This window comes from Lepisosteus platostomus, chromosome 6 (genome assembly GCF_059453375.1).
Source record: "Lepisosteus platostomus isolate fLepPlt1 chromosome 6, fLepPlt1.hap1, whole genome shotgun sequence".
NCBI lineage: Eukaryota > Metazoa > Chordata > Actinopteri > Semionotiformes > Lepisosteidae > Lepisosteus > Lepisosteus platostomus.
The window spans coordinates 7,257,176-7,279,863 of NC_142616.1; the positions used below are offsets into that span (position 1 = coordinate 7,257,176).

The 22,688-nt window shown below is 45.7% G+C and overlaps 1 protein-coding gene across 1 annotated transcript in view; it reads left to right on the forward strand.

Moving 5' to 3' along the window:
* The first annotated feature begins 763 nt into the window (after nt 1-763).
* LOC148659969 (ATP-sensitive inward rectifier potassium channel 10-like) overlaps nt 764-22,688 on the forward strand; it is a 31,990-nt gene continuing 10,065 nt past the window's right edge. Inside the window, exons 1-2 of the mRNA XM_088633980.1 lie at nt 764-1,440; nt 21,494-21,834. Coding sequence (XP_088490106.1) covers nt 21,495-21,834 — 340 coding nt within the window. The 5' untranslated portion in view covers nt 764-1,440; nt 21,494. The remainder of the gene's footprint in view (nt 1,441-21,493; nt 21,835-22,688) is intronic.

Sequence of the window (22,688 nt, forward strand, 5' to 3'; positions counted from 1 at the left end):
TCATCCTCTCCCTGATGGGATAGCCACTGTCCCGTGAGCACTGGATGTCTTGATGGGAAGACTGGGAATTGAACTGGGAATTCATTTATAGTTGTCACTGGAATTATCACGGCCAGTTATCTCTTACCACATACTGTATCTTACAACGTGTCTCTGACATTCTCCACGGTGATGTGGCATTGTTTCTGTGTTCAGCTTGCGTTAAATTAAGTTTTAATTGCCCATAAAAACTTTCGCAGGATTTATGAAACTGCCAGAGGACCGAAGACACTAAAAGATGACATTTTCCCACGTTTATTTTGTCAGGACGGGACATCTTACTGTGACTGTGAATAAAATTAAACATATAGAATTATCTTTTAAGTTCGTTTCCTCCATCTATTTTTAAATCACTTGCCTTCGTCCCGGACAGGGGTCGCAATTATTGAAGGAAAAAAGAGTTACAGTTCATCAAGGGTAAGAATACGTTTGCACCATGCATAAAAGATATCCTGTTACTAGCGATGTTGAGTCATATTTTCCTTCATACTTTCTATATTCTACAGCATTGAGGTTTCAAAGGCGTCTCCTGGCATCAATTAATTGAAAAACGTTCTTCTGTAGATGTGGTGTTAATCCATCACGTTATTGCAGTGAGTTTTCTACTCGCGCAAGAGAGAACTTTTGGAGCTTTAGGTTAATGCACGTTAGCATACAGTCACATCACATGTGATGTCCTACTGGTCTTTTTTTTTTTCGTGTGGGTGCCCGGTGGAGAGGTGGGAGAGAGAGAAAGGGGGAGAGAGAGAGAGAGAGAGCAGCGAGCTGAATTAATGAATTGAAAAGGTCCCGAGAGAAAGTCACTAGCAGCGCTTCAGTACCAGCGAGCGAGGTCGACAGCAGTGCGTTTCGCCTCACAGGACTGAAGAAACTTTTTTTGTTGTTGTTATTGAACAATAATCAGGTGCAGAGTCATCAGTCAATAAAAAAAGAGACAACTGGACTTCTCACCCATGCAGACACGAGAGGCGTTGCTCGCTATTGGCATTAATAACCGGCTGTCATCGGCACGAATCCTTCGGAATTTTCTTGAATTGGTCGGATTCGCTTTAGGGCCGTGACCAATCGGTTTGTTTGAAAACGCGTTTTCTCCTTCTTGGGCCTCCAATACGTTCTTAAGTCTATCTCAGAATTATATCATCCTTAGGGATAATTTAACCAAAAGATAGTTGCAGAAATGTAAACCATTTTTTATAAAGCACGGAAACATACACACTCGCTTGTGGCGTTACCATTGACGACAGCAAAAGTCGTTGCATGACATAGATTATATTTTTTTTTTAAGAAAAAAAAAGATTTTCTTTTGGGTTTTGTTGATGCGTTTTTAAACTGTTCTTATATAAGTCTATATTTTCCCCCCCATCACGTGTACGCGGACTTCTGGAGCAACTGTAATTAAAGGTAAGACAATTTAAACTTAAAATAGTCATTCTTCGTTGGAATGTGTTGTACACGGATACGTTCAACGTTACGAAAACGAGCTACAGCCTTAGGCTAAACGCTGTTGCGATCTGTGCAATAGGCGTGTTGTGTTTTTGCTGACAGGGGAGGTATCGAGACTGTGACGTTCTCACACCTGTGTCTGACCTGACAGGTAGACCCCCCCCGTGCTGTGGCAGATCAGAAGGTCAGGCCAAACACACACAGGGCGAATCAGCTGATGGGGTCTTGAGTTTTCCATGCTTCCAAACAGTAACTAATGACGCCAACACTTCCGGATAACTGCAACGTCAGTAGACTTGCATATCAGAACAGCCCTCTGATGAATAATCTCATCGCCTCTTTCAAACACTACACAGGGGAATGACAAAACAACACGACTGATGATGATAATAATAATAATAATAATAATAATAATAATTATACTTTCCATGTTCTGGAACTTACACACTGTCCATTGTTTTTCTGGAAGGATTAAGTAGCCTTTACTTGGTTAATAGGTTGTATCTGATTGCCTTTTCTATACAATATAGGGATCATAACGCAAGGCAAAACACAAACAAGGCTGTAACTCGATTTTAATACTTTTGGACATCTTGCCGTTTGATTTTCTTACAGTTCATTTCGTTGGCTTTTTACCACAAGCCGAACATTTACGTTTTTTACTATGAAAAAAGTGGAAAACAGTGCCCTAAGAGTAAATAATTAATAATCTGTGCCCTCCTCTTTTTATTTGAGACCCTACCTGGGCATTTCCAGCCTTTGCGAAAGGTGAACACTAACTTAAAAGACAAGGAGGAATTGCTTTGAAGTCTTTTAGCTAAGGTGGGTTAGTTTGATCTTGTCATTTTTTCCCCCAGTCGTTCTTGTCACCTCCTGACATTAGTACGATTTAAACACCCGGAGTGAGTGAGATTAGCCCCATGAAGTGTCCGTTCGAACTCAAGAGAATGCATGTAGCATCCTTCCTGAGAATCAAGCGATATTCACAGTTGCTGGGGCTCACCAGTCCCAAAAAGCCAATTAACAATTGTTCACACCTGAAGAAGGCTTCACAGCCGAAACGTTGTGTATTCTCTCTTCTCTTTTTTCAGCGTGGAGTAAACCTTATTCCTTTGCAGACTACGCTTGCTAACGCAGCTACCCACCTGAACTATTTAATTATTTTTTATAATTAATTATTTTTTTGCCCATATGTAACGGTACAAACTGAGATTTGGTCCTCGCTGCAAAAAAGGAAAATAAAAAAATATTATCAAAAAAAGAAAAACCGTTATTTCGGTTACGGAGTCTCGCCTGGTCCATAGCCGAAATACTGTTATTTTTTCCCCATTATTTTTTCCCGTTTGCTTTCCTACTCCACATCCCGCCCTCTCACTCAGAAAGATTAAGGTATGACAGTTCTGCTGCAGGCTGGTGAGACGAATGACATGGAAGCGAATCTGCGGTTACTGTAAGTCACGCTGGACTTTAAGTAACCACCTGGTTAAGCGGCTCAGTTCAGTTTATCGTCGTGTGCACACGTGCCCTGGAATGCTTATTTGCATGTGGGCTCCACTACCAAGACATTAAAGGAATCCCCAAAAAACATGAACACAGAACAGCAGCAACAACAACAAGTACAATAACATACAACCTGAAGAGGTCAGACAAGCAGTGTGAGAGGAAAAAAAAAAGATGATGAGTGTGAATCAGTGGTAGGGGTAGAGTTCAGTAATCTGACATGTTGTGGGAACAGACCGTCTCTGAATCTGGAAATTCCTGTCTTTATAGTCCTATAACGCTCGCCAGAGGGAAAGGGAGAGAAAAGGGCGATTGGAATCTTTGGACAGTAATAATGGGCAACACGGAGCAGCCCCAAATTCTGTCTTTGCTGAACTGGATTCCTGGCCTGTGAATCAACTTTAATGTGACTGTCGATTGCCCACTGACTTTAAAACTGTCCCTTTAAAACAAGACTCAAAGAGGTCCTGACGTGCTGTGATCCGAGCTTATACTTGTAACAGAGAACAATATTTGCATGGTTAATTAAGCCGCAACTCCACACCAAGGTTTCACATAATTAGTTCGGAACGACTTTACAGCATTACTCCAATCCCCCCAAAATAACATTCGATATCTGACCTGTTTGAATAGTTTATATGTAATTATATTTATATTTGTAAAAGCCTGTGTCTTCCTTTTAAGGATAAGAGTTAGGGTTTGAGTGACGTCACAAGGTTCCAGAAGTGCGCTCCAAGTGCCTTCTGCGCCTCTGAAACGAGGAGAGTTAACACGCTTTCTGGGTCTCTTCTTACAGAGTCTTAGATGATGCAAAACCGATTGGACAGTGCTTTTCCAGAACCTTGGTCTAGAAGCCGGAAGCACCGGCTTCACGACCATTCCAGGCAGACACCGATCCTGGAGGTTAAAAGTCTAACAACGTTTTCATTTGACGTCTAGGGAAACTTAGGCGACGGCCTCTTCCGGTCGAGCTCCGTAAGGTCGCGGGGGGCCAAGTACTACCAGCGGTGTCGCACATTCAATTCAATCAATATTGCCAAAGCAAATAAAAATAATAAAATTAACATGGAACAAAACATAAAATAACATCTACAGACATTTACAACAGAGACATATCATAAAATATTTACACATACTGTAGAAGTTCACCCGGCATCCCGAAACTGATTTTTTTTTTTTTTGCTCGCTACAGCTCGCCGGGGAAGCGGCGGTTTCAAAGAGCATTTGGCAAAGGAACCACCACTGTGTGCCCAGCCCTCCCCTCCTCACCCAAACCCCCTTATATAATCCCACCAACAAACGAGAGAAAAGAGTCCGAGGAAAAAGCTCAGTGGGTCCATTGAGGTGCCCTCGCCCTCCGCATTGACACGCAGCGGAAAGACACGTGAGACCGCACTGCGCTTCTCAATGAGGAGCTTGTTCTGGAGAGACGAGGGGACGGCGACCAGGCGTTGGTTATATTAACTCTTTTGTTTTTCCTTCTCTAGTTTTTTCTCTCTCTATCCTGCTTGAGGTTTGAAATATTCCACCAAAATACATCATTCTCGTTATCTTTTTTTTTTTTGGCTCGTTGGGGCGATATTTTACACCTTAGTGTGGCTGCTCAACGATAAGACCACGCGGTGTTCCTTATTTTGTTTTGCTTTCATTCGGGAAGCGATCGATTGGCCGTGAAGTCCGGCTTTATTCCTGACGCTTGAAGGGAGATATACCGGACTTTCCCCCCTTGCTTGTTTTTATAAAGAGCAGGCAAAAAACACCGAGACTAAATAGCACTGCAGGGACGGAGACCGTGCTTATTAATCAGTAATTAATAAACCCCAATCAATCATTAAACAGGAGTATGTTCTATAAACCTTGACTAGCACTCTGTATTATCTGATTTCCTTAGACCTGCTTGTTGCTTTAAACTTTTTCCCCCCTGTGATGTCCCTTTCAACTTATGTTGAGTTGATTCAGTTTGCTCATTAGAAGCACAAACAGCTTTTAATGAGCAAACTGAATTAGCTCTACATAACATGAATGACTAGCTGCGGGCTAGTTCAACAAAGGCTGTTCTCTCAACTAGACTCAGCCTCTGGTTTGACTTCCCCTTGTTGGTACTTGGAAAACAGAGTGGAGGTGAACCTGTCCAGCTCACTCCTCGTTCCTCCGGGTTCCCAGAATTCTCTTCCTCGCGGTCTGCCCACCCTTCATGCTTCTCCAAAGGGAAATCTATGACATGTATGTGTTTCACCAAGAGGGTGGATACAGTTTCTCACTGAACCACCCTTAACGTAGGCTCAGGGTTCGCTCATTCCCAAACGCTATTCAACTCGTGTCTCGTTCCTCCAGTTTCCCAGAATTCTCTTCCTCCTGGTCAGCCCACCCTTTATGTAAGATAAGATCAGATCCCTTTATTGGCCCTATACAATTTCTTGCATTAGGAATTTGTCTTTTCGCATACCCCAGCTTGCTCTCCATGAGACACACAGACAGGGAGAGAGAAGCTTGGCGTCAGAGCGCAGGGTCAGCCAATGTACAGCACCCCTGGAGCAGCTGGGGTTAAGGGCCTTGCTCAGGGGCCCAATGGAGTAGGATTCCTTTGCTGGCCGCAGACCTTGAACCAGTAACCTTCCAGCAACAGGCGCAGATCCTTAGCCACAGTGCCACCACTCCACCTAGCATGTACATGTTTCACCAGGGGGTGGATGCATAGTTGTTCACTGAACCACCTGCAGTTCAGGTTCAGGTTTCACTCATTCCCAAACCATATTCAGCCCACGTCCCATTCCTCCAGTTTCCCAGAGTTCTCTTTCCTCCTGCTCTGCTCATCCCTTTGTGCCCTGAGGTGTCGTTTGTCTGATCTTCTCTCACAAGGGGGGAGAGTGTTCTTTCTCACTTCACCATCCTCTCCCCTCTGCGGCTGGAACACTATTTGTAAAATTGCCCACGCCGTGAGAAGAGGGAGAATTCTTTCCCAACAAAAGTGTGTTAGAGGCGGCGTCGCTTTGCTTTGCTACTGGGTCAGCAGGTGGGTGTTTTTTGGGATACCGCTCCAAATGGAACAGGAAGTAGAGCCCAGGTAGACGGAAGTGTCTTCTTCTTGGCAGGGCCCAGCGTCCTGGTCCATAATGATGAAGCTTGTGTGTGGTTGAAACCATCCCGAGCAAAGACACATACCTGTAAGCACTGCAGTGTCACAGTGCAGAATAACATCATCGGTTTGGCAAAGGAGGGTTCAGCCTCTTCCCCAGTGCAGAACTGGGTTTAAGAACCATGAAGCTCCTGACAAAGCATTTAAAGAAACCTTCAGACAAACAGGGAGTTCTTGGCCAACCAAAGACCTGTCGTCATCTTATTTAAAGACTTCACTGCCTGACTGCGGCCAGCAAGCGTGCCTTTCTTTGCGGTGTGTGTGTGCGTGAACTGTTGTGAAACCTGAAATGCGGGGTTTGGTTTTCGGGGTACACAAGGCTGCTGGGAGCACCCGAAAAATCCCCCCCACCCCCCCACAGCCTGTGTGTCTTTTGTGACTCTCACAGTGCCAGGCAGTGGAGTAGCAGTGGCCAGCTCATTGAGATTTCCTCTGCTCTCTCGGCAAGGGAGAGAAAAGCTTTTAGTTGGCAGGGCTGCACTGTTTGTACTGACCCTGGAAGACATAATATTCTTTCCCCTTGGCAACCAGCTCGCTGTTCTCAGTCACTTGTGCTGCCTGCATTAACCAATCGCAGGTCTTATCAATGGGCTGACCCAGCTGTGCAGCACCCAGAAGCTAAAAGAATGCGGTTTCACTGATCGGGAGGAGAACTAGTTTTCCAGGCCTAAGATCTCACTCTGCTTTCCAGGCTGAAGGTCCTGATCCTGATGAAAACTTGTCTTAGTAATCTTTTGCAGTTTTGCAGTGTTTTACTCCAGTGGTCCACCACCCGGCTGTGATGTAGCACGGGTCACGTTTCACAGGAATGTTTCTTACTATATGCCATGCCCTTCCCATTGTCCTTTGCAGTAAATGTGTGTGCTGTCGCGTCAGGGCTTGGTAACTGGTACCAGTGGAACCAGATTTCCTGATCTTGTACGAACTCAGAAACTGAGCAATCTGGTTAGCTTACAGAGGAGAGACATTGAAATAGCAGCACCCATAGATCCAACTGATGATGATGATTGATGATGATGATAATCAATAATAAAACATAAAGAACTTTTCTGGACACCTTCAAGGCGCCTTATAGGTGATGGGGACTCCCCTCCACCACCACCAATGAGTAGATCCCTCTCGCTAAAGTGCACCAGTCCGCTCAGCACACACCAGCTCTCAGTGGGGAGAAGCCAGTTATTAGGAGGCCATGATTGGTAAAGGCCAGGGGGAAATGTGACCGGGGTAACACCCCGACTCTTTTTGAGAAACGCTCTAGGGATTTTTTGTTTATGACCTTGGAGAGTCAGTGTCACAATCGCTACTCCTCCTCTTAAGGGCGCTCCTGCTCTTCCTCGTTTGCCTTATTCCCCACACCCGTCCCTTGGTCCAGCCTCCTTCCTGTCCCCCTTTAAAAGCCAGACGCAGCCGCCAATCGAGGCTCTGCATCTGATCGTGCGAGTCCGGGACCTGGATTCGTCTGGCTCCGTTATGTTTTTAACTCTCTGCTCCTGTTCCTGTTCCCCCCGCCGGTCCCGACCTGTTTCTAATCTCTTGTTTTGGATGGATCACCCACCCATGGACTTTCGCTTTCATTTGGATTCTCCTTTGGACTTTTTCTAGGATTGTTTGCCTCGGCCACACCTCCCCCGAACACCAGCGCACCCAGGACACGCCCCCTGTTTTCATCCCTGTATTCCTGCATGACGTTTTCCCCAGTGTTTCCTCACTTCTTCAGATTGTGTCGTCCGTATAGGGTCCGGAAAGAACTGCTCGTTACAGTCAGTTCTTTGGTATGTCTCATCCGAAGGACAGGGCCTTTTTTCAGTAAAGTGTCCCTATACCAGTGTCCCTGTTCCATTTTCATGGCATCCAAGTGGTGTCTGTGGTCCATCTGGATAAGAGCACAGATTAGTGGTGGTGAAGGCCGTGCAGTAAGATGCTGCCTTTCACTTAAAATATTCAATGGAGAATTGTGTGCCCATCTAGGACATTAACAGCAACACGGTAGTCTTTGCATTAGTATTTTTTAAGGTCTTGCAGACACATGTGCAGTTAAGATCTTTGATTTGAACCTTTCTCCTGGGCAGCTTATGTTTGCACCCACTTATACACTGAAGCAACATAGCAGCACAGTTTCAGGTGGAATTTGAACCTGACACTTTCTAGTTGTGAGCCCTTTCACGTTTCTTAAGAGCGTATTTCCCCACGCTGAACGTCATTTTTGGATGATATGTGAAAAGAAAAATTCAGATGTCTCTCAAGGGCTTTCCCAAAGAGGTTTTGCATGAAAGAATCTTCTTTGTTTTTTAACAGTTTCATGCCCTCAATAACCCTCAAGTGTCAGAGAGTTTCCACTCTGGGTCATCAACATACTGAATACAACACACACTGCTTGTCAGAAATACTGCTGACACACACTGTGCCATCTTGTTCTTCTTGTGCGTTAGCTGTTAACAACAACAGCAGCTGACAATAACACCAGGAACAAACCTTACAAAAGGAGGAAAAACATGTGATTTGGCAAAAAAGAAGAAACAGAGTATCATTTCCCTATTCTCTAAGGATAAATCCGCCCATCCAATTTCTTACTGCGTCTTCCACATCAGTGTCGTAGGGGAGCCAGAGTCTATCCCAGCAAGCCATGGGCACAAGGCAGGAAACACCCTGGATGGGATTCAAGTCCATCACAGGGACATAGAAACACACATTTACACCACAGCCAGCTTCCCCAGAAACCAATAAACCCGCCAGTAAGTCTTTGGACTGTGGGAGGAACAGGGGGAAAACTTACAAACTCCACTCAGACAGGTCTGGATTCAAACCCAGGGCCCTAGTGCTATAAGACAGCAATGCTAACCACTGGGCCACCATGCTCCCTCTCGGAGGATAAATAATAATAGCAATATTTGCTTACACTTGCCTGGACACTCCACTCAAAGTGCTTTACAGGTAATGGGGATCCCCTCCACCTCCACCAGTGTGCAGCCCCACCTGGATGATGCTCCAGTACTCTCCCCACACACCAGCTCTCAGTGGGGAGGAGAGCAGAGTGATGAAGCCAGTTCAGAGAGGGGGATTATTAGGAGGCCATGATTGGTAAAGACCAGGGGACAATTTGGCCGGGACACCGGGGTTACACCCCTACTCTTTTCGAGAAACGCCCTGGGATTTTCAATGACCACAGAGAGTCAGGATCTCGGTTTTACGTCTCATCCAAAGGACGGCGCCTTTTTTTTTTACAGTATAGTGTCCCCGTCACTATACTGGGGCATTAGGACCCACACAGACCACAGGGTGAGCGCCCCCTGCTGGCCCCCCCTAACACCTCTTCCAGCAGCAACCTGAGCTTTCCCAGGAGTCTCCCATCCAGGTACTGACCAGACTCACACCTGCTGAGCTCCAGTGGGGCTGCCAGCTGGGAGCTGCAGGGTGATAGGGCTGCTGGCAATAATGAAATTGGCAGAACGGATGGAAGATCTTTCAAGTGTTGCCCCGTTTTACAGTATTTAAAACTTTCAAATTTCCCACCAGAATGCAGACAGTCTTTACCGCTGGTACAAAGTGCCTTTCCGTCACAGTGTTTTATCCTTCAGAGCTCTTACAAGCTGTGACCCCCTTGCTCAGCTCGGGCACGGACACTCCCTCCTCAACGCCCTCCAAACTAGTTTGCTGTCCCACCGCACAGCTTCGAAATCCCCAAATCAAGCGCTGTCCACTCCTTCGCTCTGTGCCATTGGCCGAGACCATGAGATCCCTGTATTTTCTTCCCAAACACTCCACAACTCCCCCCCCCTTAAAAAAAGAGCCCTCAGCAGCAATAACTTGATTTCTCTTTCTTGGAATAAGCGTGCCTCCACTTGCCCCGAAGGCAGACAGTTCCCTCTGTGGCCCGGGAGTGCCGCGAAGAGTTAAGTTTGTGTCGGAGCTCATTTTGTGGGGATTGTTTGGCCCACTGGAATACAAATGAAGCCTCTTTGTCAGTGATCTGTGTCTCCCTCTCTCTCTCACACACAGGGAGCCTTTGTGAAGGCCTCCTTTTTGTCCATTTTTTTTATCTGCAGCTCAACAAAAGAGGCTTTTAGGCCTCTCGTCCGCGCTGGAGAGAGGAGGGGGGGAGATTGGGGGGGGGGGAGAGGAAGAGGAAGAGGGGTGATGCAGAGGGAGATAGGAAGGGAAAGGTAGCGACAGAGCAGATGACTTGGAGGAGGGAGGGTGCTTTGTATGACACCCTGCCGGAAAACGGTAATTGTATTTGAACGGAGCTTACAAAACAAGAAGGCCGCCGAATGTGCGGCGGGCTTGTGCTTTGGGAATTGAAATTGACCCCACAAACTTGAACCCGACCTTTGACCTTGGATGGAGGAGGGCGCCCTCTTGTGGCCGGTCACCTTTCCTGTGTTCCTTTACATTGGGCTGGGCCCAAATTGAAATAGTTGATTAAAGAAAAGGAACTGCGACCAGAGAGATGTGGGGAAACCTCTGTGGGGGTTGAAGGGGTGAGAACTGGCGCCTCAAAGCGCAAAGCAACCGTTGCGAGTAACAGTCTCGATGTGCTGTAGCTCGGGCTGGGTGGAGACGTCATCTTGTGTGATACACCAGCGCACACAGATTGCTGGGACACCAGATGGCTAAGTGCATCTTTACTTACTTCATTTATTGTCCCAGACGGAGAATTTTCATTGCATGCAGGTACATGACATGCCACAAAAAATAGGACATTTAACACAACATGAACCCGTTTCGCAAATAAGAACCATGCAGGCATAAGATGATGGTAGTGATGCTGGATGTGTAGTTAGAAGATCCTGGATTCATTTTCCTGGAAGTTCCATCTTTTGGTCTCACCAGTTTTCCTTCCTCAGGGTAAAACGGACACCCTGTACTCTGGACACCACAGGCAGTATCCCATGATTCTACAGACTCACTTGCCATTTACACATAGCCAGGAGTGCAGGAGTGGGGCAACGGGGGCAGACAAGTCCAGTAACTGTGCTCAACTAACAGCTTGGACAGTCAAGGGGAGCTCTGGGATGATAACTGGAAAGCAAAGATTTTGTTTTATTCAGAATTGGAGCTGGCCAGCGTTTAATTGGAAAAGAATGGCCGTCTCTAGCAAATATATGAAAAGCAAGTCCTATTTAACACAGAATAGTGTGGTTAATGGGAAGCTCAAATTATATTATATTAATTATGTTATATTATAAGCTTCTGTGAAATTATAGCTTCCATTACATTTTCCCTGCAACTGTTATTATTGCAGAACTTCGTAGCAATTACCCAGTAGGAAATTTCCACATGGAAATGCTGCGAGTAGATCAGAAGGCATCCCCAGCCTTCATTAGTGCTTCTCTGGTTGGCAGTGCTTGAGAACTCCTGCTCCTAGACACAGGGTGACAGCCAGTGACCGCCCACAGCCCCTTTCAATCATCAGCATGCAGGGGCCTGCGGAGCTCAGCTCGGCTGATGGACCAGTGTTCCTGCAGGCTCAAGGCAGTCCTGACTTGAAGAGGCCTGGGACACTCACTGGGCTGTGATGTGAGCTTTTAGGACCAGGGATAGGATGAACTAGAGGGGTGGAAGGTTTAATATAATGCCTTCCATTTATATAGCGCCTTTCTGGACACTCCACTCAAAGTGCTTTACAGGTAATGAGGATCCCCTCCACCACCACCAGTGTGCAGCTCCACCTGGATGATGCGACGGCAGCCAGAGTGCGCCAGAATGATTGGGAATGCAAGTTGTTTCTGAAAGCAGGCTGACCGAGAGACCGGTCAACACCACGTCGCGGGTCAGTATGCAGCCGATGCCCCCGAGCGCTGGGATGTTAGCCGCCCCACGCCCCTGCTGGGTATTTCACTCACCCTGCGACGGTCTGGCCTGCAGCTCTTGGCCGCTCCCGGACCCTCACGGCTCTGTCCTGGGATTTGTTTTACCGCGGGGAGAAGCCAGGTTGGGGTGTGTTTCCCCCCCGAGGACATTTTTTCCAGCCACCCCCTTTACCCAGCCCGAGCGACTGCATTATACAGATGTCTTTGCAGCTCTCTGCGCTGTGCATGAATAGAAGCTTGTAACACAGCCCCTCTGCCCTGAATACCAACCCCAAGGCAACTGACTGTATGGGGCTTGTTCTTATACAGACTGTATTCAAGGCAAATCTCGTGCTTGGATCCTCTGTGGCACAACCAGATTCCTCTGGAAGGGGGCAAATTCTTTTTGTAGCCCACCTACTAAAATATGCTTTACGTTGAAATGAGCTGCTGTATGCACCCCCTCCTCCCTCCCTCCCTCCCCAAGAAGGATAAAAATAACATTAGTGTTGTGGAATGACTACGGAGAGTGGTTTCTAAACCAAAGGAGCAGAATGTTCAATGAGTGGCAGTGCACAACGCACAACTGTTAGCTACTAGTAGCTGAACCATGAATGCAGCACTGCTGATTCTAAATGAATGTAACGGCACACGTGCCATCAGTCTATGCACAATACACATGGTTGTTTTTTAAAAGCGTTTATAAGAGGTTACAAGATCACCCCACAAAGTCTGCATGGGGTCTGGACCATTTTGTCCTGAGCTTTGGCGATGGGTCTGGAACACGGCGTGCCTTGTTTTGAGATGGACTCTCTCTCAAAAAAGCGTTTTTTTCCCCGCGTAGACCCGGGGGGTCAGCGGCGCTTGTTTTTTTGCTTGGAAAAACTAGCGAGGGCCTCATTCAGTTTCGGGGGGACTGGCGTTGTCCCTGACTTCCATCCAAACTCTGATCCGCCCAGCCAACTTACTACCTGGTGCGAGATGGGGACCTGGAATGAGGTATCTTTTACTATAATAAACCTATGCCATTTTAATTTCCTAATTTTATATAATCCATTTTATATATCATTTCATATAATATAAAAGCAGGGAGTTCTACTATAGTGAAAATTGGATAGTGTTACTCAAGAAATTTTCTTTTATTAGAAAGATGCACTTTGATCTAACCAGTTGTAGAGCTATTTGCCCAGGTGTTTTATTTTATCTGAGCATATTATCTCACTTAAGGGCACAACAGCTGTATCTCACCTGGGATTGGAACTCACAACCCCCCCCACATAGAAGTCCAGCACCCTACCTTCTACACCACGCCACGCTGAGGAGTAGACCTCTTTGACGCAGGTCCTAGCTGCTGCACTGTCATTTTTTTTTTCTAGCCAACCTATTTAATTAGTTTGTCCCCTCCAGCGAGTCACGAAAGCAGTTTGTTGTTGAACATTTCTGTCTAATAGTCACCTGGACTCATAATAACCATTGAGTACCAGTGTCAAAACCTGCTGCTCACCCATTTATAACCCTAATTATGGGTTCTGCTGCCTGAAAGAAGGAACATACCTGCATAGAGACGTCTCTCTTAATAGCACATGTCCGTGGATCAGTTTACGGGGGTTAAAGATTAACACAGTGTCAGACCCAAACAGTTCAGGAACACTCCGTGGGTGTTTGACCAGAACGCTCCCGCAAACTGTGAGCACAAGCTTTCTGCTCTTATTACATGGGGTATTGGAGGCCTGAGATGCAGGGAATATATAGAATATTGTCTTAAGCCAGAGCTTCCCGAAAAGCTCTCTCAGCCCTCTAGGCCTTTTGAAACGAGCAGAGATGCAGGAAGAAATGAGAAGCGCTGGCCTGGTTAAGCAGTTCTGCGGTTCAGCGGTTCAGCGGGTGGCGAGTTAAACTGCGGGAAAGGCAGAGAGAGGGTCAAATCCCCCCCAGAGGTCCTTTCAGAAAACCAGACTCCTTGGTCAGGTGCCTGACAGGCATACAGGCCTCAACAGGCAATCAATTATCTGGCTCAGCCCGCCTGCATTCCAATACAGTCTCATTCCCTTTCAAAAGAACAGAAGCAAGATCATAAAGGGGAGGGGGTTTGGGTTCAGTTTCAGGTTCAGATTAGGGTTTGGGTTAGGATGCAGGTTAGGGTTTGGGTTCAGGTTACGGTGAGGGTTGGATTTTGGGCTAAGGTTCAGGTTAGGGTGTGGGTTCAGTTTCGGATTCAGGTTCAGGTGAGGGTTTGGTTTAGGGTTCAGTACAGGGTTTGGGTTAGGGTTAGAATTTGGGCTAGGGATCAGGTAGGGTTCAATTTATGTTTCGGGTTCAGGGTCAGATTAGTGTTTGGTTTAGGGTTCAGGTTAGAGTTTGGGTTAGGGTTAGGGTTCAGGTTCAGATTCGGGTTAGGGTTAGGGTTAGGTTGGCTGGAATAGAACTCTGTTTCCCCTGGGGGAGAAAGGTACGGTCCATCCACTTCTTCCCAGTGACTTAGAGGTCCCCAGTAGATATCCTTACTGATCTTAGTTTTGTCTTCACTTACCTCAGATTCCTGCTGTTCAGCCTTATTGAAAACATTGTTCCCGTTTTTGTCTCTTCTTATCTGCAGTTTCCTTTTTGTGCATTATGGTTAAGGTTAGGGTTCAGTTAGGGTGAGGACTGCCAATGAGCCAGTCTATTTTATTTGATTGTTAATAGCTAACGGGTCTGAAGACCTCATCCAACGGTTTGTTTAAACAAACCAAGAGCATCACCTTTGTAACAAAGCTGTTTTGTCGGACTTCAATCCTATTCCCGTTACAATCCTTTGCATGAAGAAGAGCCTCCTGTCCTTGGTTCAAAACCTCTGGTTTCACTTGTGTCCACTGGGGCTTGTTTCACTGTTGATTCAACAGACGTCCTGAGCCCTTAGCCCCATGTTTGTCTTTTTCACTAGTAAGTCTTCTCATTTCACGGTCTCCTGTCACTGTGCAGATCTCTGTGTCTGCGAGAGTAGCACTGTCCCGTAAGCCCAGAAATATACTGTATCTGACTGCTCTTCTCCAGAGTGGCAGTATACTTTTTGTAGAAGCTCAAGTAACTACTGTAGCTGTGTCAGCATGCACAGGCTGCAAAGGAACAGGTAAAGGTTTTTTCCATGCTGAAAAGAAAAGAGACATAGCATTTTGTTTGTCAGATGTGATACCTGAAGAAGGCTTTGCACTGTGTCTACCTTGATTGATCACAAATCATAGGCAGGACAAGATAGTGTACTGTGCAATTATTGTGCAAAACATACCATCAAAGATATCTACCAAAAGAGCATCTTCCAAAATGTGTCCCCTAGCTCCTAGCTGTCCCTTCAGATCTCTTGGCAATCGAACTGGTGTGGGACGAATTTGACAGGAACCGAAGAGCGAAAAACGCCCTGCGTTTGCTGGATTCTGTCTGTACCTGGAATTCGGAGATTCTGAAAATTTACAACACTAGATGACTCGCAATTGCAAGCCTAGGGTGTCCAGAGTCGCTTTTAAACCCAAAGACATCTGGGTTTTGACAAAAGAAGAACACACAGGACCTAGACTGTGATCTAATCAGGTTAGCAGGTGCATGTTGCTCCGTTATTCAGAATGCATGATGAACTGTAGAGGCAGCCTGACATAAATCCTTTTGTTCAACTTTGATTCATTATTTCTAACCCTGCCCTCAAACGTGGAGCACGTGCTGGCCCCAGTCAGATGAAGACGTTCCAGTAGGGAGCTGCGTCAGCATGCGTAGGCTGCAAAGCAACAGGTAAAGATTCATTCCATGCTAAAAGGAAAATAATTTTTTGGGCCACAGGATGGAATGTACCTTTCCCCATTTCAGTGTGAGGAATTTGAGGACATGCCGGCCGCAGCCTACAGCCCACCGGACAGCGCCGGGAAGCTGAGATCGCGGTTCTCAGGGACAGAATGGCTTGAGGGGAAGGGGATCTTTTCCCAAGGCCCGGCTGAAACCGATACAGCCGTCCAATTGTGCTGTGCGTTCCCATGCTTGTCGTTTGTGTCAGGAATCGGGAGGGCAGAAGATGTTATCAGACGCATAAAGAGATCTATTGAAAGGGGCTGGACAAAGCCAAGTTTCCCCTGATAGAGATCTGTCCAGTTTGTGGTGGCGAGAGGAGGGTCTGTCACCGGAGAAAGAGGAAAGGTGTGTGTCTGGCGGAGGGGGAGGGGAGCTCGACACAGAGACCACAGATGATCAGAAGACTTCCCACACAACACAACAGGGCTTTCAATCGGCTGGCTCCAGTGCGGAGTGATAACTCTGATCCACAGGGAGGAGAAGGAGGCAGCGGGGGAGATTTAGTGCCGAAAGGCTGCAGCACAGGAGAGTGGGAGCGGGGGGGACCGAGATATTCAATGAGAGGCACGCAGGGCCAGCCGAAAGAGAACGATAAAAGACGCGGCCATCGCGATAAACAACATTTTGCGGAAAGGAAGAAATAAGATTAAATCGAAAACTTTAAACAATCTTCAAAAGATTGGCATCCTCCTCGGGCCCAGGAGATTTGCCCCAGCCTTTAGCCAAGAATGGTGTTTTTATGTTTGGGAGAAAATAAATGCCCTTGTTTCTTTTGACTGAGACGAGCCTTTGGACTAAAAACATAGAAATCCAAAAATTGCAGGATCATAATCCGATCGCCCCCAAAAATGGAAATGAGTGGGCATCTCTCACTTGTATTACTTCTTCCTGGTGTCCAGGAATCCGCAGGATCTCGTGATTATTTAATAATATTAAATATTGAATAAAATGTTTTGAGGATTTGCTAGATTGTACAATACTGCCGCACACAATCCATCTCTGTTTCCCTCAACTCGTATCTGCTGTTGTATCAGATGACAGGCGCAAAGAAATCGGGAATTAAAACAAAGGTAGAAAATGGAAATTGAGTGCGAACTGGTTCAAGAAGTAACAAGAATGTCACACGGGAATATACAAACAGAGAAATGAGGCTGGGTTACTAGTATGATGGGGAGATATGGCCCTCAGGGTTACCAGGTAAGGTGGCATGGTTTTGTTTAAAAGCCAGCTTTTCCTCTGAGATTTTGTAGCTGTTGTGTACTACGTCTAATTCTTAGCACACATAATACACGGCACACACAATGCTGGATATTTTGTTCCACTTAGTTGCATCATTTCCTATGTAATAAGCCCAAGTACAGTGCGACACCATTGCGTAGCTAGGAACCACATAAATAATACGAATACACAACAGTAGAAAATGTTAATAAATATCTGAGGAAAGAATAAAGATCAGTTTCTGACTGAAGCTCAGCAGTTGTGAGCCTGGCCAGTACCTGGATGGGAGACCTTTAGAGAAAAACTTGGGTTACTGCTGCAAGTGGTGTTAGTGGGGCCAATAGGTGGTGCTCACCCTGCAGGCTGTGAGTGATCATCCACATTGGTGGTGGTGGAGGGGAGTCCCCATTACCTGTAAAGAGCTTTGAGTGGTGTCTCCAGAAAAGTGTTTTATAACTTATATTATAAGAGCAAGGAATACATTTAATTTTATTTAGTGATCAGATTACTTCTATCCTGGAGTCCTTGCACTGGCTTCCTGTCAAGTTTCATGTCGACTTCAAAATCCTCATGCTCACCTTTAAGGCTCTGCGTGGCTTGGCACCTCAGTACCTGTCTGAGCTCCTATCATCCTACTCCCCACCTCGCAACCTTCGCTCTTCTAATTCTGCTCTCCTATTTGTCCCCCAAGCCCGTCTACATTGTATGGGTGACAGGGCCTTCTCCTGTTATGCCTCCAGGCTCTGGAACTCTCTCCCCAAGGATATCAGAGAGTCACCTTCCCTAAACTCCTTCAAATCCAGACTCAAAACATTCTTCTTTAAAAGAGCCTTTACTTAACTGGCTCCATTCTTTACCCCTCTGCTCCTACTGTATTTAGTACCATCATCTACACATTCTTATTGTGTTTATCTTGTGTATTTTTTGTTATTGTTTTTATTGTTGTTGTTGCTGTTGTCTTTCTGTAAAGCGCTTTGAGAAGCCACCTTTAAAGGCGCTATATCAAATAAAGTTGGTGTTATTATTATTATAATTATTATTATTTCATTCAAATTGTTCCAACATAAGAATATCTCTAGTCCAGGGCAGAGTGTATGTTACTGACTCATAAGCACTGCTTGAAACCAAGGCTTGGACATTCCGATCCTCCCCTGAGTGAAATCAAGTCAGGCAGCAAAGGCACGTTTTGGGGCTGGACAGAAGCAGCCCAACCATATTAAATCCTAACCCGGAGCTGCTGGGTGGACATTGTTGCTAAGACACTGCTCGATAGGCCTTTGTGGGCCCTATTTCAGTTTTCATCCATAGAAACGCCTACAACTGAACTCAGCTACCCAGTTACAGTACCTTCAGTACCTTTTGTGAGGCAGTGGGGTGTGACTAATGTATAGGCTTTCAATAAAATACACCATTGAAATTGAGAAGTCAAGTCAGTTGCCTCTACCTTACTTGAAATCCCTGATCTGGTAATCTTGAGACACCCTGTATTTTAACAGACAGGGGATTCATCAGATCTCACTGAATATTGCATGGGAGGAAGGATGTTACTTTTGTTTTTTACATGTGAAATTATTATACATGTGAGATTATTGTCTTTTCTAAGTCTTTGGGTTTGGGTTTTGGGGATCTGATGGTTGGGCAGTGCTGTTCGGTTTCCCAAAAGTGATGAGAAAAATATGGATTGTATGTCTATTTACAAGATCTTCCAAGAAGGACTCGCATATTTTTTTTTTGCACGAGACCTTTATTAGCAAATGATTAGCCGTATTTGTCCTTAACCCTTAAAATGTACAAGATTTTGAGTTCTGCTAGTGCAACCATAAATGACTAGAACTTACTAATTTATTCAGTTGAAACTATAGACTAAAGCAAGTTTAATCGTCACCCATTTATAGAGCTGGGTATTTCATTAGACCTATTCAGGTGAAGTATCTTGCTCAAAGGTACAAGAGTAGTGTCTCAGCTGGGACCTGGGAGTTCCTTTCATTCATGAGTCCAGGGCTCTGTGCACTGGTCCACCCTGCTGCCAGCAGCTGACATCCAGCATGCCCACTATAATACTTAGATGTCACACTACTCTGTCTAGGCTGCCATCTTGAAAATGTTGATGTGGGGTGAAAGAAGCTCATGCCATGTACTGTTTCAGCGGTACCAACTCCTCACCTGTTAAGGCAGCTCTGTTTCATTAAATAAAATCAGCACTGGCATGGTGGTGCAGTGGTGTGTGCTTTCCAGTTCTAGGGTCCTGGATTCAATTCCTGGGGTGCTATCTCCCTGGAGTGTTGATGTTCTCCTGTTGTTTGTGTGACTTTCCTCTTGCAGTCCAAAGACATACTGGTAGGTTTACTGGCTTCTGGGAGAACTGGTCCTAGTGAGAGTGTGTGTATGAGGGTCCCTGTGATGGAATGGCATCCTGTCCAGGGTATTTCTTGCCCTGTGCCCATTGCTTGTTGGGATAGGCTCTGGCTCTAACCAATACAGTGGTTCGAAAATGATTAGATGAGTCACTTATTTCATAGCAATCCTTACACTCATATACTGTTTTCCAACTAAGCTTATTGGCACTACAGAGAAAAATATTTGTTTCTGTTTCAATGAAATGGTATTGCATTTAAAGGACAAATGTTTTGGGTTTATACGAGATATCATTGTATTTAAATGCAATCATTCTTTTATGAACAATATTGCCTACAATATTAATCTCTTGCATTATATTGTCCCATACAAACTAGCATTGACTTAAACAGCACAAGAGGAAGAATGACTTAAAGAACAGAAGAATATCCTTCTTTTTGTGTAAAATAATTCATCTGCAGGTTTTTGTGCTTAAAGATTCAATGATTAACCAACAATGACAGGATTGTTCACCAACTGATTATTCTGTTTTAACCCAGTGTTATCTCATATAACCGCAAAACAAATCCCATTTAAACGCAGTACTTTCTCATATACACGCAAAACGTTTCTCGTTTAGACACCCAATTTTTTTTGTTCCCCATGGCGCTAACAAGCTACCCCACTTTCCTGACCAGTCCACTCAAAGAGCCTTATGGGTAATGGGGAATCCCACTACCACCACCAATGTGTCACTCCCACCTGTATGGTGCAACAGTAGTTAGTGTGCCAGTACACTCACCAAGGAGCCGGTATTTCTTTGTTTGATGTGGCACTGCCAACAACCAACAGCAGAGTGGCGCAGCAGAAGCGTGCTGGGCCCATAACCCAGAGATTGATGGATCGAAACCATCCTCTGCTCTGCACCTTTTAAACAGAACTCTTAATCACGCCGCCTATTTAGGGAGGTTTCAGAACAGCTAGAATGGCGTTTAACGTTTTCTTACGAGTGTAAGTTTCTTGCTAGTATGTGTGCAAGCTCCAGAATTACGCTGAAATCATACACAGTGTTTTTGTTTTTTTTTTCACATTTTGTGCAAAGTTTTACTAGTCATCAGCGCAGAAGTCAGGCAGCCGGAACGGGATAAAGTGTCTCGCTTTTACTTATTGGAAGATTCTGTGCAATACATTTATATCTATATTTACATCATATCTATATTTACATCATATCTATATTTACATCTATATTTATATTCATATGTGTGATACGATTTTTCTGTGTACTGTTCTGTTCTAGTTTGTTCTTTGTGTGTCCGGACTGTGAGTAACTCTTGTATTGTATTGTATGTATTGTACTATTATATAATTCGTTACACTGTGGCTGTGTTGTGAGGGTTAAGCTGCTGTTGCACTGCAATTTCCCTCATGGGATCAATAAAGTATCTATCAATCTATTCCAATAAGTGACGACCACAGTTCCTTAAAAGTTGGTGTATTGCAATGCCAAGACGTTGAATAATCTCATGCAAAGACCGATCGAATTGAGACAGACAGATGTCCAGGGAAGGAAGATACACATTTTGGAAAGCAGCCTTAATTTATTTCAAAAGATATTATATTCTTGGAACAGTTGTTTAAAAAATAGAACGAAAAAGACGGACAACAAGTTTTCAAAGTTGTGGACTTTACTATTGAGATACGGACGGTGTTTGAGTCTGGACGCTTTTCAAACGCTACTTTCAGAGCTTTGAGGTGCTTCCAGCATCATTCACCCCTATAAACGGGATATGGAGGTGATGATCACCTTGTAAAGCAATTGATAGGGGAAACCGCTCTTGTTTCCTGAAGGAAGACCTAAACGTATTTTTTTAGACCGGTTTTCAGATATGAAAACAGGTGTGTTTATTCCCGGCCTTTATATCAGAGACTCCAGAATGTTAAAAAGTGCTTCAACCTGTAAGATGCGGTTTTACGACCCAAGATATTGAGGGAGCACGCACTACATGCGATGCAATGGAGAAGAACTGGAAATCTCTGTCAGGTTCTTCACCATCCTCTGCTCTGCACTTTTTAGACACGATTCTCACCACGATAGACACCATCAGGTCAATGGAGTGTAAGAAAAAACAGACCCCAATTCACAGCCAATAACTGCTTCCTACAACCATATTCTATCTGTCATTTGTCATTTTAACCGCCCCCCACCTCTTTCTTCTTTCAGAATGACGTCCGCCACCCCACCCCCCTCCCGCTCCCGCTCCCCCTCCCCTCAGAAGGTCTGCTACAGCCAGACCACGCAGACGGACGTGCTCAAGCCCCTGCTGGGAGGGCCCAGCGCCCTGCGGAGGAGGAGGCGCGTCCTGTCCAAGGACGGCCGGAGCAACGTTCGCATCGACCACGTGACGGGCAGGGGGGCGCTCTACCTGCGCGACCTCTGGACCACCTTCCTGGACATGCAGTGGCGCTACAAGCTCTTCCTGTTCTCCGCCACCTTCGCCGGCACCTGGTTCTTCTTCGGGGTCCTGTGGTACCTGGTGGCGCTGGTCCACGGGGACCTGCTCGGTGAGACGGCATTTCCCCCCTGCCTCCTCCTCCTCCTCCTCTCGCCCCCGCCTCCTGCCACGAAGCCCGTTGTTGGTCCGCAGCCCGACGCCGAGATCCATGAAGGCGGTCTCCGTGATTCGCATTGGCCGCAAGGGTCTTGTGCCGCTTTTCTGCCTCTGCCTAGAACTAGAGGCATCCATGGGTTTCTGTTTCTCTCATTCTCCCCCTTAGAATCGAAGACAATAATAATAATTGCTTACACTTACGCCAATAATGACCTTTTCTAGCATTAATGGTGTGGGTATGCGTTGATTATTTTGCAAATGAGTCCTTTGTTCAAGCACTCCTGTCCAATATAATAACAATAATAAGAATTGCTTACACGTATATAGTGCTTTTCTGGACACTCCACTCAAAGTGCTTTACAGGTAATGGGGATCCCCTCCACCACCACCAGTGTGCAGCCCCACCTGGATGATGCTCCAGTACTCTCACCACACACCAGCTCTCAGTGGGGCGGAGAGCAGAGTGATGAAGCCAGTTCAGAGAGGGGGATTATTAGGAGGCCATGATCGGTAAAGTCCAGGGGGAAATTTGGCCAGGACACTGGAGTTACACCCCTACTTTTTTTTAGAAATACCCTGGGATTTTTTAATGACCACAGAGAGTCAGGACCTCGGTTTTACATCTCATCCAAAGGATGGTGCCTTTTTACAGTATAGTGTCCCCCTCACTATACTGGGACGTTAGGACCCACACAGACCTCAGGGTGAGCACCCCCTACTGGTCCCACTAACACCTCTTCCAGCAGCAACATTACAACAATGTATACGACAACATCATGTAGACCAGTTAGCCATTCTAGCCATCAA